We start from the raw sequence: 21,990 nt of genomic DNA, 5'->3' as shown, positions 1-21,990 counted from the left end.
TTGGGACTTGTAGTGTCATGTCCACCAACAGCGCTGGTTGATATCAGCAGGAGTGCAGAAAGGACTACATGTCCCAAAGAGCAGTGCGCGGTCTGCCTCCTTCCTGCCCCGCAATGTGCAGCGTAGTTACTGGGGTAACTACTGTCGGATGTGACCTCATTCAGCTGGACGAGATGGGACACACTGGGGAGAAGTGAGCGGAGAGGAGGGAGCTGCGGGCCGTGGTGACAGGTGGGCTCCCGGGCTGTCTGTGCTATGGGGAGGACAGCTGAGACTTGTGGTGCACACAGGGGCGAGATAGAGAGAAACCGAGACTTGTGGCTCACCTGACCTGTAATGTGGGGAGGGGCTGAGACTGGTGGTGCTGATACCTGGGGGGGCAGAAGCTGAGACTGGGGGTGCTGACACCTGGGGGGCAGAAACAGACTGGTGGTGCTGACACCTGGGGGGGGGCGGGGGCAGATGCTGAGACTGGTGGTGCTGACACCTGGGGGGGCAGATGCTGAGACTGGTGGTGCTGATACCTGGGGGGGGGGGCAGATGCTGAGACTGGTGGTGCTGACACCTGGGGGGGGCGGGGGCAGATGCTGAGACTGGTGGTGCTGACACCTGGGGGGGCAGATGCTGAGACTGGTGGTGCTGATACCTGGGGGGGCAGAAGCTGAGACTGGTGGTGCTGACACCTGGGGGGGGGCAGAAGCTGAGACTGGTGGTGCTGACACCTGGGGGGGGGCAGAAGCTGAGACTGGTGGTGCTGACACCTGGGGGGGGCAGAAGCTGAGACTGGTGGTGCTGACACCTGGGGGGGGGGAGGAAGCTGAGACTGGTGGTGCTGACACCTGGGGGGGGGCAGAAGCTGAGACTGGTGGTGCTGACACCTGGGGGGGGGGGGGCAGATGCTGAGACTGGTGGTGCTGACACCGGGGGGGGGGGGGGCAGAAAGTGAGACTGGTGGTGCTGATACCTGGGGGGGGGGGGGTGGTGCTGATACCTGGGGGGGGGGTGGTGCTGATACCTGGGGGGGGGGTGGTGCTGACACCTGGGGGGGGCAGAAGCTGAGACTGGTGGTGCTGACACCTGGGGGGGGGGGGCAGAAGCTTAGACTGGTGGGGCTGATACCTAGGGGGGGGGGCAGAAAGTGAGACTGGTGGTGCTGACACCTGGGGGGGGGGTGGTGGTGCTGATACCTGGGGGGGGCAGAAGCTGAGACTGGTGGTGCTGACACCTGGGTGGGGGGCAGAAGCTGAGACTGGTGGTGCTGACACCTGGGGGGGGGGGGGGGGGGGGGGGCAGAAGCTGAGACTGGTGGTGTCGACATCTAGGTGGGGGTAGCCGGGGGCAGAAGCTGAGGCTGGTGGTGGCGACTCCTGGGGGGGGGCAGAAGCCTAGACTGGTGGTGCTGATACCTGGGGGGGCAGAAGCTGAGACTGGGGGTGCTGACACCTGGGGGGGGGGGGGGCGGGTAGAAGCTGAGACTGGTGGTGCTGATACCTGGGGGGGCAGAAGCTGAGACTGGGGGTGCTGACACCTGGGGGGCAGAAACAGACTGGTGGTGCTGACACCTGGGGGGGGGGGCAGATGCTGAGACTGGTGGTGCTGACACCTGGGGGGGGGGGGGGCAGATGCTGAGACTGGTGGTGCTGACACCTGGGGGGGGCGGGGGCAGATGCTGAGACTGGTGGTGCTGACACCTGGGGGGGGGCAGAAGCTGAGACTGGTGGTGCTGACACCTGGGGGGGGGCAGAAGCTGAGACTGGTGGTGCTGACACCTGGGGGGGGGGAGGAAGCTGAGACTGGTGGTGCTGACACCTGGGGGGGGGGGCAGATGCTGAGACTGGTGGTGCTGACACCTGGGGGGGGGGGGCAGAAGCTGAGACTGGTGGTGCTGACACCTGGGGGGGGGGGGGGGGGCAGAAGCTGAGACTGGTGGTGCTGACACCTGGGGGGGGGGGCAGAAGCTGAGACTGGTGGTGCTGACACCTGGGGGGGGGGGCAGAAGCTGAGACTGGTGGTGCTGACACCTGGGGGGGGGGCAGAAGCTGAGACTGGTGGTGCTGACACCTGGGGGGGGGGCAGAAGCTGAGACTGGTGGTGCTGACACCGGGGGGGGGGGGGCAGAAGCTGAGGACTGGTGGTGCTGACACCTGGGGGGGGGGCAGAAGCTGAGACTAGTGGTGCTGACACCGGGGGGGGGGGGGCAGAAGCTGAGACTGGTGGTGCTGACACCTGGGGGGGGGGCAGAAGCTGAGACTGGTGGGGCTGATACCTAGGGGGGGGGGGCAGAAAGTGAGACTGGTGGTGCTGATACCTGGGGGGGGGGGTGGTGCTGATACCTGGGGGGGGGTGGTGCTGACACCTGGGGGGGGCAGAAGCTGAGACTGGTGGTGCTGACACCTGGGTGGGGGGCAGAAGCTGAGACTGGTGGTGCTGACACCTGGGGGGGGGGGGGGGCAGAAGCTGAGACTGGTGGTGTCGACATCTAGGTGGGGGTAGCCGGGGGCAGAAGCTGAGGCTGGTGGTGGCGACTCCTGGGGGGGGGGCAGAAGCCTAGACTGGTGGTGGCAACACCTGGGGGGGGGGGGCAGAAGCTGAGACTGGTGGCGCCGACACCTAGGGGGGCAGAAGCTGAGACTGGTGGCGCCGACACCTAGGGGGGCAGAAGCTGAGACTGGTGGCGCTGACACCTAGGGGGGCAGAAGCTGAGACTGGTGGCGCCGACACCTAGGGGGGCAGAAGCTGAGACTGGTGGCGCCGACACCTAGGGGGGCAGAAGCTGAGACTGGTGGCGCCGACACCTAGGGGGGCAGAAGCTGAGAGTTAAAGTGACTGTACCACCAGGCCCAGGCTGAAGCACTGGAGGAGGGCCGACCCACCCTTAGTGGGAAGAAACCCCAGCCCCTCCATGACGTGACTCCATTAGAATCAATGGAACCCTATCATAGAGGGGCTAGGGTCTCCTCCCACTAAGGGTGGGTCAGCCGCCTCCAGTGCTTCAGCCTGGGCCTGGTGGTACAGTCACTTTAAGTTGCACACAGTGGACTGGATTATGTTGGATTTCTGTTTTATAATGTGCAGAGCAGTTTGGGTGTTGTTTGTTTTGTCCTGATAATATGTATTTATAATACCGATAGTACATACAGTAGGTAAAGACTACAATGTAGAGAAGATAGCGGCCTCAGGATGGCTGTCAGATTCCTGGTTGGGGGATCTTACAGAAAGTGCTTTATACATACTAATAAAATCCTGCTAACTTCTCCTTCATTATTCTACGTTTATTATACATATGATTTATAACTTAGTGTAAGATACCATAAATATTTAGGATCATATTTTGTAAAGTAGTTTCGCTGCGTTTAAGGGTTTTTGTTTTTTGTAACTCCAAGGCGGCTTTGACAAGTGATTGCATTGTGATTTGTGGACATAGATACAAGCTATGCTAGCTTCTGCGCAACAAGTGTCTCCATCACCAAACAATGTGGAGGACAATAGGAAAAGGCACATCACCTAGACAGCCATGGCCCACCTCGGAACCCAAGAATTGTGGGTGCCTGGTCTTGTTGGCTATGCATGCATAATGTAGTTATATTTTATTGAGCAGCAGATAGGTAAACACTCCATTGTTTTTTTTTCTTAAAGGGGTTATCCAGCGCTACAAAAACATGGCCACTTTCCCCCTACTGTTGTCTCCAGTTTGGGTGGGGTCTTGAAACTCAGTTCCATTGAAGTAAATGGAGTTTAATTGCAAACCACACCTGAACTGGAGTCAACAGTAGGGGGAAAAGTGGCCATGTTTTTGTGGCGCTGGATAACCCCTTTAAATAGTGCCAGTTTTGTCAGGTGCAGTGTTGTCATTGAGACCTTGTGTTGCAAACCAGTATCTGCCTCTGAGTCTGTCCACATCATGTTAAAGTGACTGTACCACCAGGCCTAGGCTGAAGCACTGGAGGAGGGCCGACCCACCCTTAGTGGGAAGAAACTCCAGCCCTTCCATGAGGTGACTCCATTAGAATCAATGGAACCCTATCATAGAGGGGCTAGGGTTTCCTTCCACTAAGGGTGGGTTGGCCCGCCTCCAGTGCTTCAGCCTGGGCCTGGTGGTACACTCATTTTAAAGACTATGGACACCTTATTATGTTTTAAAATAAACTGAAAAAAGTTTTCTTCATATGTCTTTGCTTAGTTTCTCTTCTACAGCCCCTGCAGATTTGCTGTGTGAGTTCTTTTTCTCTCAGACTGCCTTGTATCACCTGTTTCCAGTGTGAGCTGTCCTTCAGGATTCTTGGCTCTCTGACTACTCTTTGAGCTCCCCACCTCCCATCTGCTATGTCTAACATTAGAAGGAGAAAGTCTATCTGACAGATGTCTTGCTTTGGAGAAAGTCTATCGGACAGATGTTTCTTTGTGCATCCTTCTAGCTGTAGAAGTAGATGTGTAGTAACCTGGACAGCATGATGTCCAGCTATCCCATCTACTACTGTTTCATGTGTATAGTGTCCTCAGAGTCATTTATGTAAAATTGAAGGAAACAGGATGATGGATAATCTGAACTGCGATTTCCAGGGAGTAATTTTAGCACAAGGTCCGTCCCATAGGACTTCAAAGGAAATGAGCTCACAGTGAAAGCCAGTAACAGTGCTGCTTTTCCAGTGAGCTTTCCTGCAGACATTACAGTGTGTATCCTTACATGGCAGGGAGACAAGACACATTATGAAAGGGAGTAAAATGCTCAGACCAACGTTCTGTCCTCTGTATTGGGGGGAACAATCTCAAAGGTGTTGCCTAAGACCTAGGAACAACATGCACTTTAATTCTTACAAATGGCTCCACTGTTTGTCAAAGGGCTGTGTTGGGTGTTGTATTCAAATGTGTCAAATGTTAGGAGTCACCAACATACAGACTAATCTAACCTGCTGATATTTCCGTATTGCCCAGGAGGCTCCAAGGGTAAAGGTATACCTTTTCCCTTCATCCTTGGCACCGTTCCTGTGCACTTAGCCGTGCACCATCCAGGCAGGGGTTACGTTTGGATGCTGTTCACAGAAATACCACTTAACCCTCTAGGCGGAGCCGGACACCAAAATGATAGGTGTTGTGCTACACTTTGGAAAGGATTCACTTACTCTGCCTGGCTCCTGCACAGCATCACAACTTAACCCCTGCCTAGCTGGCAAACTAAGCCGCTTAGCACCAGTACAGACAGGGCTCGTTCCAAGTTTTCTCCTTTGGACTGGCAAACCCTGTTTGTAGCTGGGATTCCCCACGCCTGCAGTAAGGAGCCATGTGCAATGCACTGCTACTTACTGTATTCCCAGAGGAGGTAAGCAGTGATGCTGTTGTATCATTACACTCGGTGGGCCAGGCTCTCTGCACCTGACCCATGGAGTGTAAAAGGCTGCCCAGATGTCACTGTGTTGATCGTTTTGTTTCAGCATGTTGAAAGATTACAATTTTGCATGTCTGCTGATCGTGACCCTTCAACAAGCCCTATTACACCAAGCGATTACCGACCGGAGCAGTTTGTAATAAGCCAAGTACAGCTAATAATTGCTTTGTGTAAAAAGAGCCTTAAATTGTATTGGTATAAAACCCCATTTAGGGGGGCCTTTCTTCAGTATCGCCCAGGAGGGGGTGGATGAAAACAAGAAGTCCAGTCTCAAACCAGGTAGTGGACGAAGTCCAGGGACCAGAGCAGTGGGCGCCAGCGTTGGAGCCAGGGAGGTAAGTGGACTTTATTGTTTCCATCCACCCCCTCCCTGATAATCTAGGGAAAAGGCCTTTTGCCCAGAGTCCCCCTTTAATGTATTGTACTACATTACTATACATAACCAACTTCATAGCAGTCAGTTTTTTGAGGACTCGGTACAGCATCTGAGTAGTAGAGGCCAGTATTTTTCTTTATTGTTGTTAGTTGATGTGTTTGCAGAGTAGTACACATCCTGGTGGTTATCATCCTCATACAGTAGTGTATCATAAAAACTAGCACAATCACACATCAGGTGGAAATTTTTGATCTCTATAGTTGATATTTATGGTAGATGATTCACATAGTAAGTCACTGTAATGGTTTCCCTCTTTCTTTGCAGGAATTCAGATAAGTTAGCAGGCTCCACTTTCCTGCTAACCAGGGTGTGTCTTTCTCTTGCACCCTCCCACCACGGCGGCACACGTGAAGCCCACTGTGTGCAGAGTTATTGTCTATTTGCAACGAGAGATGTCTGGCGACACATGCTTGACGGCTATGTGCCCTGCTTCAGGTGCCAAACCTAAAACGTACAGCTTTAAAGGGGGCTGCCTTGGGAACAAATATGTGCGACTGAATGTGGGAGGATCTTTGTACTACACCACGGTGCAGGTGCTGACCAGACATGACACTATGCTTAAGGCAATGTTCAGCGGCCGGATGGAGGTTTTGACAGACAAAGAAGGTAAGAGATTTTCACACTAGTGGAGTAGGATCAATCAGTGTTTCTACATCATGTGACATTGCAAATTTAATTTCCTTAAATGCCGTTTGTAAACTAGATGACCCATTACACTTTTAGTATTGCAACTGGATGTGTAAAGGGTCATCTGGTTTGCAAACAGCATTTTAGAAAATTTGAAGTTGATACATTAAGGCCATCCAATAAAAACGGCTATCATTTTGGCGGTGTGTGAACATAGCCTAAAACAAGTCACTGCTAGTAAAATGAGTTGGCTAACCCTGTGCTGATCATTCTCTTCTTGGCAGCTTTATTTCCCAGTATGACAACATGCCAGTCTCACTGCTCGCCCACGTGACTGCCGCATTTGACATTGACTGCTGTGTGGACTAGAAGTCACTGTACATCTCTGTGAAACTCACTTTGGATGTTGCATAGAGATGTATAGAGAAAGTGACTTCCAGTCCACACAGCAGTAGGATACAGAGAGTGGGTAAGAACAATTAACATAACTGTATAACTAACACATATTGCTATCAGGTAATAAAAAAAAAGGGAGGATTTAATCTATTGGGCAGATCAGAGTTCAGCTACATTGATATTTTTTTCCTTTCGTGGACCTGGCACACTGGTACGTTACAGCACAATGATCTGTGATTGTTTGATGCCTCATTTCTATTATGGTCGTGCTATTTGGAATTCAGGACCTGCTGTGAAGTTCTCCCAAAGATTTCAGCTGATCTGGGTTAAAGTGTCACTGTCGTATGAAATCAATAGTCCAGGCGATTTTAAGAAACTTTGTATTTGGGTTTATTAGGCAAATATGCCATTATCTGCATTCAAAAAGACTTTCCCCAGGTCCCCCCCCTCCCTCCTCTCTCTCATTCACTGCTCTTTATCAGGAAATCTCAACTCTTTTACATCAGTCGAGCCCTGTTTGTTCTATGGAAAGGGAGGAGAGAGATTAGTCGCCAGCAGAGAGCAGAGAACAAAGGATTACACAGCGGAACCTGTGTGAATGCCGGTATTCAGAGTTCAGAGAGATCAGTGCTGACTTCATAGGAGATAGCCGGTGATGTAGCTGTAAATTAAATCTTTGTTGTCCTGTTTTGCTGCCTCATCTACCTCAACCCCTCCCCTCTCAATAAGGGAACCATGAAGATTGGGGGGAAGAGCTTCAAACTGCTTTTTCATGATAAAAATTAATTTTTCGGCTAATAAACCCCCAAAATTTAAATGACAGTGACACTGTTATAGGTACTTTCCAACAAGCAGACAACCACTCTAGTTCCGACCTTTTCAACCTGATATCAATGTTCATTACCCATTACAGTAGCTATACAAGACTTTTTTTTTTGGGGGGGGGGCTAAAGGTGCAAACACTCTACAGATATCCACAAGTGTGAAGCAAAAGCAACACAATATATACTTGGCTCAACAAACCCATTACACTCCTGTGGGGACACTTTCCTGGTCCTGCAGTTATAATGTGTTGATGTATTACTTGTACAGCCACTAGCGCTATTTATTGACCACATTGGCTGCAGATCACACATCAAAGCTGAAAAACAGAGATCATTGGGTCCATTGTTTTTAATAAACAAACTTTTCAAAAGTTATCTGATTATTCTGGAGAATACAACTAACATAGTGTCACCAGACCAGGCTGTGTGCAGACTCTGAGCCAGAAAGGAATGTCAGGAGGTTTTACCGCTGAATCCTGCAGAATTGTGCACTCTGCTCTGGAGTGTATGGGTACATACACACACACATGGTATATTCACTGTGGGAAAATAAGCAATATTTACTGTAGCAGCAAAGTGGGTGAGTTTTAAAAATATAATCCTAACATTGCGAGCAAAATATGCCCAAAATTTAAGCAAGCTAGAGCAAGCAAGAAATTGACCTGTGTTGCGAATATGAAATCTGAAAGTTATGCTGCAAATTAAACTGATCATTTTCAAACATAATTTGTTTTATTTGTATGTTCTGCCCCAAAATCCACAGTGGAAAATCTATGGGCAGTTCTGCTATGTATGGCTGTACCATAATATAGAATACAGTGGTGCCTTGGACTACGAGCATAATTTGTTCCGGGACCGTGCTTGTAATCCAAATCCACTCTTAAACCAAAGCAAATTTTCCCATAATAAATCATTGAAATGCAGACAATTGGTTCCACACCCCAAAAATAATGATTTTATATTCTGAATAACATGTAAAACAAATGAAACAAACCGTTTTAAACGGCGTGAATATGTCATAAGTTACTGTGCAGTATAACAAACATGTGGAGTATAATGTATAGTAAGTGCATAAGGATGAAAAAACAGCAGTTTGTAGATGCAGGATGGAGCCACAGATTCCCATAATGCAGTAGTATAGTACAACAGGCTAGAATAGAGAAGCAGGGCTGCTGTCAGAGGGCTGTGTGGTCACATGACAGCAATGAGGGAGGGGGGGGGGTGTTCAGCATGGACCAATCAGGACTGACAGACTGTAGGGAGCATGAAGGAATGAGCTGGACATATGTGGGCGCTCTCTGTATGGGGAGAGAGGGGTTACAGCTATGAAGAGATTACTTCCACAGTACTGTCCCCTGATGTAAGCCCCAGCCTGAAGTGGATCTGCTAAGATTTGCAAGGTGAGGGAGACTTCCTGGGTCAGATTACAGTGCTGTAGACCACATTATGCAGACCGTACCCCTCCCACCCAGTACAGGCAGCTCTTAAACCAAAACAATGCCCTTAAACCAAGGTACCACTTTATATGTATGCCTAGTGTATATCTGTAACTCAGGAGTATGACAGATGTATGTATAACAGAACCCAACTTTTTATGTGGAATAATATGGTGTCCATTGATGGACTTTAACTCGTGGTGTAATCTTTTTTTTTTTTTTTCAGGTTGGATTCTCATTGACCGCTGCGGGAAGCATTTTGGAAGTATTTTAAACTATCTTCGAGACAACACCATTGCTCTTCCAAAGAACAGGCATGAGATCAAGGAGTTAATGGCAGAAGCCAAATATTACCTGATTCAGGGTTTAGTAGACAAGTGTCAGGCAGCATTACAGGTGAGGATATATACTTACTGACCCCCCACCCCCTGGGACGTTTGTCTTTAGTCCATCTATGATATTTTTTTTGAAAACTTGTGCTCTTTAATATGTGTGATACATGAAATGACACCAAAGTAAGACCTGATTTTCCACGAAGTTTGACACTGGGCGACTTTCTGATATAAGTCTCGGCTATAGGTTTAGATTTTATGGATGTTTTATGAGCGATAGGGATTAAAGCATTTTTCAGAAGATTGTTGGAACATGAGGTGGGTGACTAATTCTGTTATAGTGATTCACTGATGTGTTAGCTTCCCAGAGGCACTGTTGTAGGAATAAAGGAACATGACTTAAAAAGATCAGAATACAGATGTAGCTTGAGCTGTTATATAATGTGGCTTTTAGCTTATTGAGCAGGTTCCCTGATGACTACATGATCATAACCAGGAAACCACTGTGCAAGACCCTAAGCAGTGATACATAGTGCACAGACATCAGCAGTGTTTCGTACCCCAGTGAAGATGAGGGCTGCTGCGACTACAGGGAATTAGGGGTTGCATTGAATGCTAGAGGAAGTGTGTGTGACTGGGGAAGCAAATAGGGGATGGAAATCTGGGGTACGTGCGCAATTTGGGACTGGAGGTGAGGGTGGGTTTTATATACCAACCCCTCCCTAAGCAGACCACCCCTTTAAATGTCAGTGGTTTTCATGGCTTTTATAAAAACTCTCATCCTGGCCTTAGTAAGTTAAAGGTAATTTATATTAGAGGGTACCATTTCCAATAAATAACACAACCTTTTATCTTCTTTATCGCCTGTTTTTGCTAATATAGCGTCAGCTTGTGGATTATTTTTTCTATCACTTGAAGATCTGTCATTATAAGCTTTCTCTCGTGATTACATAAAACTTTTCAAATGTTCTCTATAGAATTTTATTCTTAGAAAGTGTCATCATTGGGCACCAGCTGCTTCCAGCAGGCTCCGTTACTTTTGATCGAACCTATTTCTGTCCATCTATAGTTCAGGACATCATAGGGTTGTGGGACAGACACGACTACACACAATGTAACAGATTTTCTCTTCTAATTGTCTCCATTTTTCTTTCTTTCAGGATAAGAATGAGTCATACGAAGCTGTATGTAATATCCCTATCATCACGTCTCAGAAAGAAGAAGAGAAGCTGATTGAATCATCTGCCAAGGTGCATACTCCACTGATGCATTGTTCATGTCAGCACTTAAACACTGGCTCTGCTGCTTTCAGGCATTGTAATGCTGTATTACTTTTAGTCCTATTTTTAACGTAGGACAGAGCCTGATACTAAAATTTTAATTAAAAATAATATTGCAGTGGCTAGCTTACTTTATGTAGTACGTTGATTAAACACTTTCTCTTTTTCAACATTTAGAGGAGTTGTTCAGCCCCCCCATAATTATTTTCCCATGGGCTCAGGCTGACATGTCCATTCCGATGGTGCTCATCTTTGCAATGCTGCATTGGTTTCCATCAAAGAATACTAAGGTTTATTTATTTACCAAAATTAGGTCCATTTGAATCCTACTTTAATTAGGCACTACACGTTTAACAAAGTGTGCATAAGTATTAGTACGAGCAAATGTGAGAAAATTAGTAATATATCTTAGCAGAAAAAAATGCCTTTTTCAGATTCCTTCCCTGCCTCCTAAACTTCGCATTCATTGTACTAAAAACTGCTTAAGGGGTTATCCGGCTCCTAAAAACTTTTGATATTGTCCTGCAGTTATAGGCAAAATAATAAAAAGCCTATCCTTACCTCTCCATGCTCCTCCGGTGACCCCACTGACCGCAGCTGCTACCACTTCCATGATAAACCTGTCTCTAAAATGATAGCCAGCTCAGCCAATCACTGACTGAGACAAGACATTCCTGCGGCCAGTGATTGGCTGAGCAGGCTGTCACTGCTGAGACAAGTTTATCTTGGTAGTACTTCAAAGACACCACAGGAGGACACTGGGGGAGTGCAGACGGGAAAGGATATGCCCTTTATTTTCTTTCCTATCAGTGCAGCACAGTATCTAAAGTTTTTAAGCGTCAGGTAACCCCTCTGAATCTGTTTCAAGACAGACCAGCCCAGATTACATAAAAAGGGGGGTGGTAGACTGTCCAAAACTACGCTATAATGTTATAGGGGAATAGTGTCCCTTTCTTTGTGTGTGCAATGTATCGGAGACATCATAGCAGCTAGTTCTCTGAAGAAAAATTCTAATGCAAGTTATATAGTGGCCAAAAATACGATAGTCCTTCTCCTCATTTACACACACACACTGCCTAATCCAGACAAGTCATCTGAAATGACCGGTACGCTTATAAATTATATGGCATTTCTGTAATCCATAGCATGAGGTATTTAAAGTATTCCCCCATTCTGTATTTATGCCTGCCAAGCTGTTGTTGGTGGTGTCATAACATCACAATTTCTGGTCAAGGTTTGTGAATCCTTGGCCCAGTCTCTGCTGTCATACAGTCATAGTGGAGAGACTCCTGCAGTGTGAATCCTTGGCCCAGTCTCTGCTGTCATACAGTCATAGTGGAGAGACTCCTGCAGTGTGAATCCTTGGCCCAGTCTCTGCTGTCATAGTCATAGTGGAGAGACTCCTGCAGTGTGAATCCTTGGCCTAGTCTCTGCTGTCATACAGTCATAGTGGAGAGACTCCTGCAGTGTGAATCCTTGGCCCAGTCTCTGCTGTCATACAGTCATAGTGGAGAGACTCCTGCAGTGTGAATCCTTGGCCCAGTCTCTGCTGTCATAGTCATAGTGGAGAGACTCCTGCAGTGTGAATCCTTGGCCTAGTCTCTGCTGTCATACAGTCATAGTGGAGAGACTCCTGCAGTGTGAATCCTTGGCCCAGTCTCTGCTGTCATACAGTCATAGTGGAGAGACTCCTGCAGTGTGAATCCTTGGCCCAGTCTCTGCTGTCATACAGTCATAGTGAAGAGACTCCTGCAGTGTGAATCCTTGGCCCAGTCTCTGCTGTCATACAGTCATAGTGGAGAGACTCCTGCAGTGTGAATCCTTGGCCCAGTCTCTGCTGTCATACAGTCATAGTGAAGAGACTCCTGCAGTGTGAATCCTTGGCCCAGTCTCTGCTGTCATAGTCATAGTGGAGAGACTCCTGCAGTGTGAATCCTTGGCCCAGTCTCTGCTGTCATAGTCATAGTGGAGAGACTCCTGCAGTGTGAATCCTTGACTGGTGAAGATTGTTGTTCTGCCTCATAGCATGGTCATAGGTCACAGTCTGTCTCCAAGTAAATATGTTACTTCTTCATTTTTCCCAACAGCCTGTGGTTAAACTCTTGTATAACAGAAGCAACAACAAATATTCATATACCAGGTGGGTTACTACTTTACATTGTATATTATACACATAACATTCTCTGTGTGAAGTGAATACCATAGATCTTGTGACAGTGAATCCTGCTGAGGTTTGATATCTTAGGCAGCAAGTGAACAGTCAGTTTTTGAGTTGATAGGATAGAAGCAGGAAACATTTGACAAGGGTCACATTATGATGGCAAGATCAGAGCATCTCCAGAATGGCAGGTCTTCTTAGGTGTTCCTAGTATGCATTGGTTAGTATCAACCAAAAGTGGTCTAGGAGAGGACAACCTGTGAACTGATCACAGGGTCATGGGTGCCGAAAACATATTGATGCCCCTGAAGAGTGAAGGCTATCCTGTGTGGCCCTGCAGAGGAGCTGCTGTAACACATACTGCTGCAAATGCTAATACTGGGTGTAATACAAAGGTGTCAAAACATATAGTCCTATGGGCAGAAAGCTGCAGTGCAGTGATGATCTTTTCAGAGACTGGCCATTCCGTGACCCAGTCAGGTCACGGAACGGCCAGTCTCTTACTGTGTGTGAACATGGCCTAACTTTGTTTTAGTAACATAACATCACTTCAGCTGTGACTGATCTGAAAGTGAAGATGCGGCATTACTGGTAGCTAATAATAAAACCTTATTTTCATTTTGTTATAGCAATTCTGATGACAACCTACTGAAAAATATTGAGCTGTTCGACAAGCTTTCTCTCCGCTTCAATGGACGAGTCTTATTCATGAAGGATGTGATTGGGGATGAGATCTGCTGCTGGTCGTTCTACGGTCAGGGACGGAAATTGGCAGAGGTCTGCTGCACCTCCATTGTTTATGCCACTGAGAAGAAGCAAACAAAGGTATGGCTTTTTAAACTCCTATTAATTTATAGCTTGCATAATCAGACGTGAATACACATTTAAGTTTATTATCCCATTCAAGAAGATTTACCTTATTTAAAGAGGTTTTAGAGAAGGTGTTTTGTTTTTTTTTAGAAAATTATATACATCTTGGATCTGGCTGTATACAAAACTTACCCAAGTGTTGCTCTGGTGTCTCCTGCCAGGCCTGCTATGCTGACATCACATGTATTGTTTACATGCAGCTTCAGTGGCCTCTGCTTGCTTGTATGTCAGATATGTAATACCAGCAGGAGACACCAGACCAGTGGCAGATTTAGGGGCGATTTAGTTTTTTTGTGTTTTTTTTTTCTTCTTCTTTATTAGGCTGTTCCAGCCTATATACAATTTCCCCCCAAAAAAATCCCACAAAACAATTGAAAGTATTGGTGGTTAAATATTATGTTTCCCATTTAATCATAGTCTTTCAATCTAATAATTCACTGTGTGAACAGTAAATATATTCACAGAATAGGAACTTTGTGACCTTTGGGAAGGCCTGGTACACTTCTGTCTGCAGAGAAAGGTTGGTGAGCATCGGCACATCTACACTAGGTTGTATAAGGGCTCCGAGGCAGCTGCATATAACAGCACAGACTGTGTTTGGTCATAGTAGAATACAAGTTATATCCTCTACTTACACCTGGATTTCTGCCTATTTGTAGGTATACGTTCAGTGAACATAACCAACAATTTATTTCTCTCCCAGGTTGAATTTCCAGAGGCACGGATTTATGAAGAAACCCTAAATGTTCTGCTCTATGAGACACCTCGAGTTCCAGACAACTCGCTACTGGAAGCCACAAGCCGCACACGCAGCCAAGCATCTCACAGTGAAGATGATGAGGGCTTTGAACTCCGAGATCGCGTTCGTCGAATTCACGTGAAGAGATACAGCACGTATGATGACAGACAGCTCGGCCATCAGTCTGCTTACAGGGACTGACTCCTCTACAGCATAGATGTTTTCCAAGAACGCGCTGAAGTTCTCTTTGCCTAGTGACTTTTCTAGACCAAAGTTGTCCTTTTGGGAGAAATCTACTCACCAGTTCATAACATTGAAGGCTTATGCATGAAGTTATCAGCCATGGTAATGGTATTGAAGCTGACTATTAGCACAATAATTAATCTATAAGACAAAATGCTACAGCTTGTTCTGTCAAGTATCCACTACATGTCCTTTTTGTTTCCTATGACATTGAATGGGGTGACCCATACACTGAGCAGCTCAGTATTGAAAGGTCTTAAAATATCTTTGCTTTCTGAAAGAACCCCCTGGAAAACACTTAAACTACTGTAAGAGTGAATCTTTAAGCCACTTTAAAAATGCCTATTTCCTTCAGTGGACCTCCAGCATTTAGTGAGGGAAAAGTTATATGATAAACTTTTTCTCACCAGTGACTTATTCTAATGGTAATTGTTTTTTAATTGCAGTAATGGAAAGTGACTCTGATTTGAGTCTGTGCCTAAATCTTGGCAAATCTAAACAAGCCAAGCTGCAGTGTAAAGCACAGTGGAGGCAGAGAGCACTCTGTAGTGATAGATCTGTTTTGACAGTGCAGTTAATCTGAAGACATTGATCAGAGTGATAGCTTTATATATGAGCATATCAGTCAAGCCCTGCCAGGTGAATCAGAATTACTGCATTGTTAATAAGTTTGTAGTTAGAGAGAGAGTTTATTTAGACCACTATGTGAAAGTGTGACAGATCACATAATGTGATCAGACACCACCTCTCTGCCATGGCGTGCAGTCGGCCTCTATGAGCTTTTTATTTCAGTGTAGACTGTAAATCGGATATGTATAGTTTTAAATCAGTTTTAGGCTGTTTCATTATGAACAAATAGTTCCTATTTTTTTTTTATAAATATATTTATTCTGATGATAAAGAAAGCACTAACTAGTATAGTATGACTGGTCATGGAGTCTTGCGATCAGTCACATAGTTGATCAGATGGTGAAGTCAGTTTTGTATTAAAAACCATAGGCACCATAGGCCTCAATTATCAAAACTGTCTTGTAGTTAGACTGTCATTTTTTCTTACAGCAACAAGCAGAGCTCTGCTATGATTTTTTTTAAGCTACTGTGGAAAAATGCTCAGTTAGATTAATGTCAGCAGAGCCTGCTGTTTTCTGCTGGACCATCCGAACCATCTAATGTGTATGTTGGTGTCCTGACTTTCCTGATGGCAGATGTAAGAGAAAAGAAGGTTTGGATAGTTGGATTTCAACATGCCCAATTCTTTTGTTTTCGGGGGAGATATACCTCTGTTAGTAGTGGTTGGATTCAGAGCACATGCTTACTCTGTGGAGCATGCATATCAGCCTGAGCATGTAATAGGGCAATAGCTTTACCATATACAATCTTCATAAATGACACCCATTGTAGTAAGACTGAACAGATCAGACATTTATATTCTAATTATTTGTAATCATTTTATTTGCTGATTATTTTTAACACTAAATAGCATTTTGAAAAGCTGCTGATTTTTTTTTAATTGCTACCTAAGGATGAATTGTGCATTCTGAAGAGTAAAAATTTCACCTTAGGCTTCAATCCCAAATCCATGTACAGACCGTGATATACGTCCGTATGCTGACTGCATATTGCGGATTGAACACTTATCTTCTGCATAATAATTCATTATGATGCAGTGAGATCCTGAACGGCCAGAGTACTACACTACTGATCTGACACAGCTTTTATCAGTTCAGTAGTGCAGTGCACTGGCTATTAGGGAGCTCAGTCCATCATAATAATTTATAATGCAGAGTCCTGTAACAAATAGTTGTTCAGTCCGTGATATGCAGCCAGCATGCAGACGTATATCTGTCTTCACACGGTAGTGTGTTTTAAGCCTAATCCTGAAATTAGATTAGATTTAAGTGGTGTAATGGTGAGTAGCCATAGTAAACTCATGAAACTATGATTGGCATTGTGCTGATACAGTTTTTAGCTAATGTATTTTTAATGTGAAGGGTAACTGTTGCTATAACTTTCAAAATCTAAATCAACAGTAGCTGTAATATAAAGCAAGTTTGCAATATACATTTCTTTTTTTTTATTGTTATCATGCTGTAAAACAAAGCTATACTTACCAGAAATCCAGGTCCAGTCTCTTGAAGCTGGTTGAAAAAAAGAGACTAAACATGGGAATTTCGGCCTCTACAGAGAGTCACGGCTCAATGTGCCTGTCAATCACATGACTGCCTTCTCTCTGTGAGTGGCAGGTAACCTGGGAAACACGGGACCTCCTGTATTTAGACTCTTTGGGGGAAAAAAAAAGTCTAAATACAGGAAGTGACATGTTTTTTCCCTGATAAAAAAAAGAATGTAAATTGTAAAAATGCTTTATATCACATCTACTGCTGATTTAGAATTTGAAAGCTATAACAACAGTGATGCTTTAAAGTCTTAATTATATTGACGTCTTGCACATTAGATCTTAACACTACAGGCAGCAAATTTGTTCAAAGCACTTATGACAGATATGTTTTTGGGTTTTTTTTTAAGTTTGCTATAAGGAGTGGATCACATAGATGGTGAAGGTACTCAGTGGAATATGACCAACCCCAATTCATTCTGCCATCTGCCTCATTCTTACATAAATAATAATAAATAACTGTTAAATGACTGTTAAAAATGTTATACCTGCAAAAAAAATAAGTAAAAATGTGAACAATAGGATCAGAAAGTAACTATGCAAGCAATATATATGAGAACACTCTCCTCCACCTGTAAAATCAGGTTCTTATTTTACCACATTCTCATAATGTGCTGCCTCTGCTGTCACTATGTAAGTAGCTGTTTGTCCAGACAGTAAGTGAAGCAGCAGGAAATCCCAGCACAATCTCAAGCACTGGTCAGTAATGGAGTTATATTCTGCAAGCCCTGAAATCTGCTTTGTGACCAACTCACTATGATTTTATAGTTTTTAAACTTGACTACAAAGTAATGTTACTTACTCTAATGTTTCTATTTAGGATCCATGTAAATATTTAAGATTGGTTTCCTAATGATAGGGGTTTAATGTAATCACCATATACTGCTAAAAATAAATAAATACAGGATTTGTTCATTGTCTGTTACAGAGGAGACACATAGATCTGTATAGGAGCTGTAGACACGACGCAGTGGAGGATTATTTGAAAAGTTTATTTGATGCTTCGGAGCAATAAGAAAAAAAGAGCATAGCCTTTAAGCATGGATGGTGAACCTCATGTTTCAGGGAGCAGGTCTTCCTGGGATTTTAAAAATTTTAGCAATTAAGCTTGTAGAGGCATTTTTGTATATAGCAGCTGACCCCCAAAAAATTGAGAGAAAAAAACTTTTTTAACATACTAGTTTCTCAAATTATACAGATTCAGAACATGGGTGTGAATTCATTTAATGAGTGCCATGTAATACTACATTACCCCCTGTAGCAGTAGTAGAGGATCTCTTGTTTCTTGGGGCATCTATATTCTATAATCTATTCTACCTTTTAAGATTCCAAGTCTTCCTATACAGACATGCAAACCTCATATCATACATCTGTAGTCACACTGTGCTATTAATTTTGTAGCACAATGTGTAGAAAATGTACATATTGTAGACTTTTTCGCTGGTTAGGAGCAAGCCTAATGCTGTTAAATGCTTTAATTATTAATATTACCACCATACATATTTGTTTCTGACTAGAAGGCAACAAGACCTGCTGTAGATTTCTCCATTGGTGATGCCTACACAATATGGATGGACAGCAACTACCTGCCTTGCTACTAAGATAACCATATGTATATAGTGCAGCCCTGAATGGTGTCCTGTTCAGTCTGCCTTACATGTTGCAGTGATACTGTATAAGCAGGAGTTTTTCTTTATTAACCTGTATGGGCAGCCTGACTGTGGCAAGATATTGAATACATTTGCACTGATGTCTATAGAAAGTATCTACCATCTAAAAAATGAAAAAATAAAATAAAATAAAAAAAGATTACGGCTCCTGTATATAGTTTTGTGGCATCACATTTTATTCTGAAATTCACTTTTAATTTTCCCGCTTTACTTCATGTTGCTTGGCATTTATACAGTAGAAATAGGCAAAGTAGCCAAAGATCAGTATTATAACCATCTCATTCATTGCTGATACCATTTCATTATTTTGAATGAAGAATTTAATATTCAGCCGGTTTGCTTTTGTTTTCTTCTAACTTATTTAACCATAGAAATACTTCTGTAATTATAGGAATTTTGACTGGAAAATAAAACACTAACTTTTTAATGACAATAAAACTTCATTATTCTAAATGACACCTATGCTGCCTTTGTTTTATGTTCTCAGAGCTTATATGACTGTGATAATAGGCTGCTTTACCTACATTTAATGAGGAACTATCATCAGGAAATCAACGAAGGTGCCCAGTCAATTACCTTGCAGAGTGTGCTGACAGGACAGACAGCTATGACTAGATACAGCCCAGATGACTCGTTCCCCCTGTGTTGCTTGTGGGATTAAAAATCAATTTACCCGACGTGAAGCCTACGGAGCCCAGAACCCCCTCAACACCATAGGAGACCTGGCTGCAAGGTCTGTGCAGCCGTTCTGGGAACCCAATCAGCACAAATTGGTTGGTTCCCTTTAAATTTATGCTTGTCAAATCAAAATCTAATAAAAATTATCCAAAAATTGTGCAATTTTCAGTCTGGCCACTAGGGGCATTTTTATATGGCCTAATGTAGTACCTCAAAGTAGCATAATCAGCGAGATCATCGCTCATTTGTAGAGTCTATGGAAGGCTCAAACAATTGCAACGCCGGGCCGCACGAACGATTGCTGCATCGTTCATGCAGCCTATTAATGTCATGGTAGTCGCCCACACATACCGTACATGATTTTAATGCTATTTTGCAATGAATTGTAAACGAACCCCCTATTTAAAAAAAACAAAACAAACAAACAATACTCACCCTGCCAATCAGAGCCCTGCATTTAACATTGGGCGCTAATCAGAAGGACCGGATCCTGGACAGTTCAGAGGCCATTTGCAGCACCTGGGAGCCTCACGTGGAAGAGCACAGGCCCAGCAGCATGATGCTAGCCTTAGTGTTGCTGGTGTAGAGAACCAATTCCTAGTGAAGGAACCCACCCACTGAGGAAACCAGGAAGTGGAGCAATCTTTAAGCAAGGTGCAAAATAAATAGGGATGGAAAGAATAACCCTTTAAGCGTTGGAGTTCCACTTTAAGCCAAGGTTAAGGTGCGTTTGCATCAATAAAAACCCTGTGTGGACCCACCACCCCAGCTGAAAATCCTGTCAAACCCTGTAAACTGCAGGCCTTCACTTATTGCAAACTACAATTCCCATTATGCTTGGACACCCTTTTGGGGAGAGTTAGGAATCACCATACACATGAAATGGTGGCTGAATTTGATTAAACAAAATTCAGCCAACAATAATCTAGTGTGCACGGCCAGCTAAGTGTGTTTTATTACAGTCTTTGGCAAAGATGGTTAAAGCCATCCATCATTCCTGCAGAGCATGTATATTCATTCCTCATTCTATGACTTTCTAGCTGTTGCTAAACTACAACCCCTCTCATGCCCCAAGAGCTTTCAATTGTTAGGGCATGATGGGAGTTGTAGTTTTGCAACAGCTTGAGTGGCACCGAAAACAATGGTAAACTGTATATTAAAAGGTAACTACATGAAGGAAATATAATGACAATATTGTGAGCACCATTCAAGTGGCAATTAGGAGAAGGTGAAGATATGTTGATCTGCTGCCATCTAGTGGGAGAATGTGATCTCTAAACAAAACTTGCACTTGCAGGACTGACCCTTTCTTGAAATAAATTGAATGTTTTTGTTGTACTAAAAGTTTGCTTTATTCATCCTCTCTGTGGAAAAAAGAAGAAATAGCTTCTTTTTTTTTTTAATAAGAGACTACTAATAGGTCTCTCTGCCTGTCAGTCATCCCCGCAGAGCGTGCTGACTGGCAGGGAGTTGTGACTAGTCACGGGCGGCTCTCTACCCAAATTACTATTGGCCACCCTTCTCTTGGCCTTGCGCGCCACAATAAAATAACTTTTGCGCGCTGGCTCCACCAGGCTCTCCTGGCTCGAATACTCACAGCTCAGCTCCTACCTTAGCCCTCGTGGGGGCCGCAGCTCCCTGATGTCTACCCCTACCTCCTTTGAATCCCTATTTCTCTTGGACTCTCCCCCTGAGCACTGTATCTCTGTGATATATCGCCTTCTCCAGCAGGATGGGGTGGACGACCCTCCCGGGTTCTGGTCTGCTTGGGAGAGAGACCTAGCAGCTACATTCTCACCCGAGGATAGACAGAAAGCACATTTTCACCCACAAACTGTCCACGGCCTGCTCTGCGCAGGAACGGAACTATAAGATACTATCCCGATAGTATCGGGTCCCGACGAAGGTGCATTCCATGTTCCCGTCGGTATCTGACCTCTGCTGGCGGTGTAACAGTGAAAGGGGTACCATGCTCCACGTGTGGTGGGGGTGCGACAAGCTGACTCCGTTCTGTCAGGTGTTTTTGATGCTTACCGGTTGATATCAGGGCGGACGGCGCCCAGGACTCCCCAGGTGGCGCTTCTATCTATTCTCCCTGGCGCTATAGGCCGACAGAAGAAGAGTATCTTACGTTTCTGTCTGTCTGCAGCTCGGACTGTCATCCCCCACGCAGATCCCCATCATGGCGGAGTGGCAGGCCGAAATGTCGCACCTAAACCGCATGGAGGAGCTATCTGCTGAGGCTATGGGGTTCAATAAGCGATATAAGATGGTTTGGATGCCTTGGTTACTCTTTCGAGATACTCCTGCCTTTCAAACATTGTTTGCTGAGGAGGTAACCCAATGAGTTTATCGAATTCATGATTGCCTTTCTTACCCCTGTAGGGGGTTGGTCCCCTTGGTCAGGGCAAGTACCTCCTCCCCCCCCCTCCTTTTTCCTCCTGTTCTGCCCTGTCCCCCGCCTGTCTGTTCTTCTGCTTCCTTTACTTACTTTTTCTTACTTACCTCCTCTAACCTCCATCCGAGGTTTCTCGTCTATAGAATGTTTTGGTATTGGTTGTCCCGCTGCAGTTTTCTTGTATTGATAGTGGCCCACTGGGCCCGGTGTAGCTCATGATTATTGAACCATTAATGGTCCTGGGGGGTTTCTTGTACTTCATTGTCCCCATCGTTGGGAACACCTAGGGGTCTCTGACCCATGGACTGCCTGTTGGGTCTGCAATGTTGCGACTACCCCCAGGT

At 45.0% G+C, this 21,990-nt stretch overlaps 1 protein-coding gene across 1 annotated transcript; it reads left to right on the top strand.

Moving 5' to 3' along the window:
* Positions 1-86: 86 nt before the first annotated feature.
* On the top strand, positions 87-18,997 carry TNFAIP1 (TNF alpha induced protein 1). The gene is made up of 7 exons (XM_069945226.1): positions 87-231; positions 6,084-6,425; positions 9,329-9,498; positions 10,595-10,684; positions 12,802-12,854; positions 13,502-13,697; positions 14,446-18,997. Exons 2-7 carry the CDS (start codon positions 6,212-6,214, stop codon positions 14,680-14,682), a joined length of 960 nt encoding a protein of 319 aa, XP_069801327.1. The 5' UTR covers positions 87-231; positions 6,084-6,211; the 3' UTR covers positions 14,683-18,997.
* The last annotated feature ends 2,993 nt before the right edge of the window (positions 18,998-21,990 follow it).

The sequence above is a fragment of the Dendropsophus ebraccatus genome, chromosome 11 (genome assembly GCF_027789765.1).
Source record: "Dendropsophus ebraccatus isolate aDenEbr1 chromosome 11, aDenEbr1.pat, whole genome shotgun sequence".
In the NCBI taxonomy this organism is placed as follows: Eukaryota; Metazoa; Chordata; class Amphibia; order Anura; family Hylidae; genus Dendropsophus; species Dendropsophus ebraccatus.
This window is presented reverse-complemented; position numbering and strand designations above follow the sequence as displayed.

Excerpts from the sequence above, each read along its gene's own strand:
- TNFAIP1 (XM_069945226.1), top strand. The coding sequence starts at position 6,212 with ATGTCTGGCGACACATGCTTGACGGCTATGTGCCCTGCTTCAGGTGCC. Across the intron at positions 12,855-13,501 it reads AACAAATATTCATATACCAG|CAATTCTGATGACAACCTAC; the intron begins GTGGGTTACTAC and ends ATTTTGTTATAG. Across the intron at positions 13,698-14,445 it reads CTGAGAAGAAGCAAACAAAG|GTTGAATTTCCAGAGGCACG; the intron begins GTATGGCTTTTT and ends TTTCTCTCCCAG.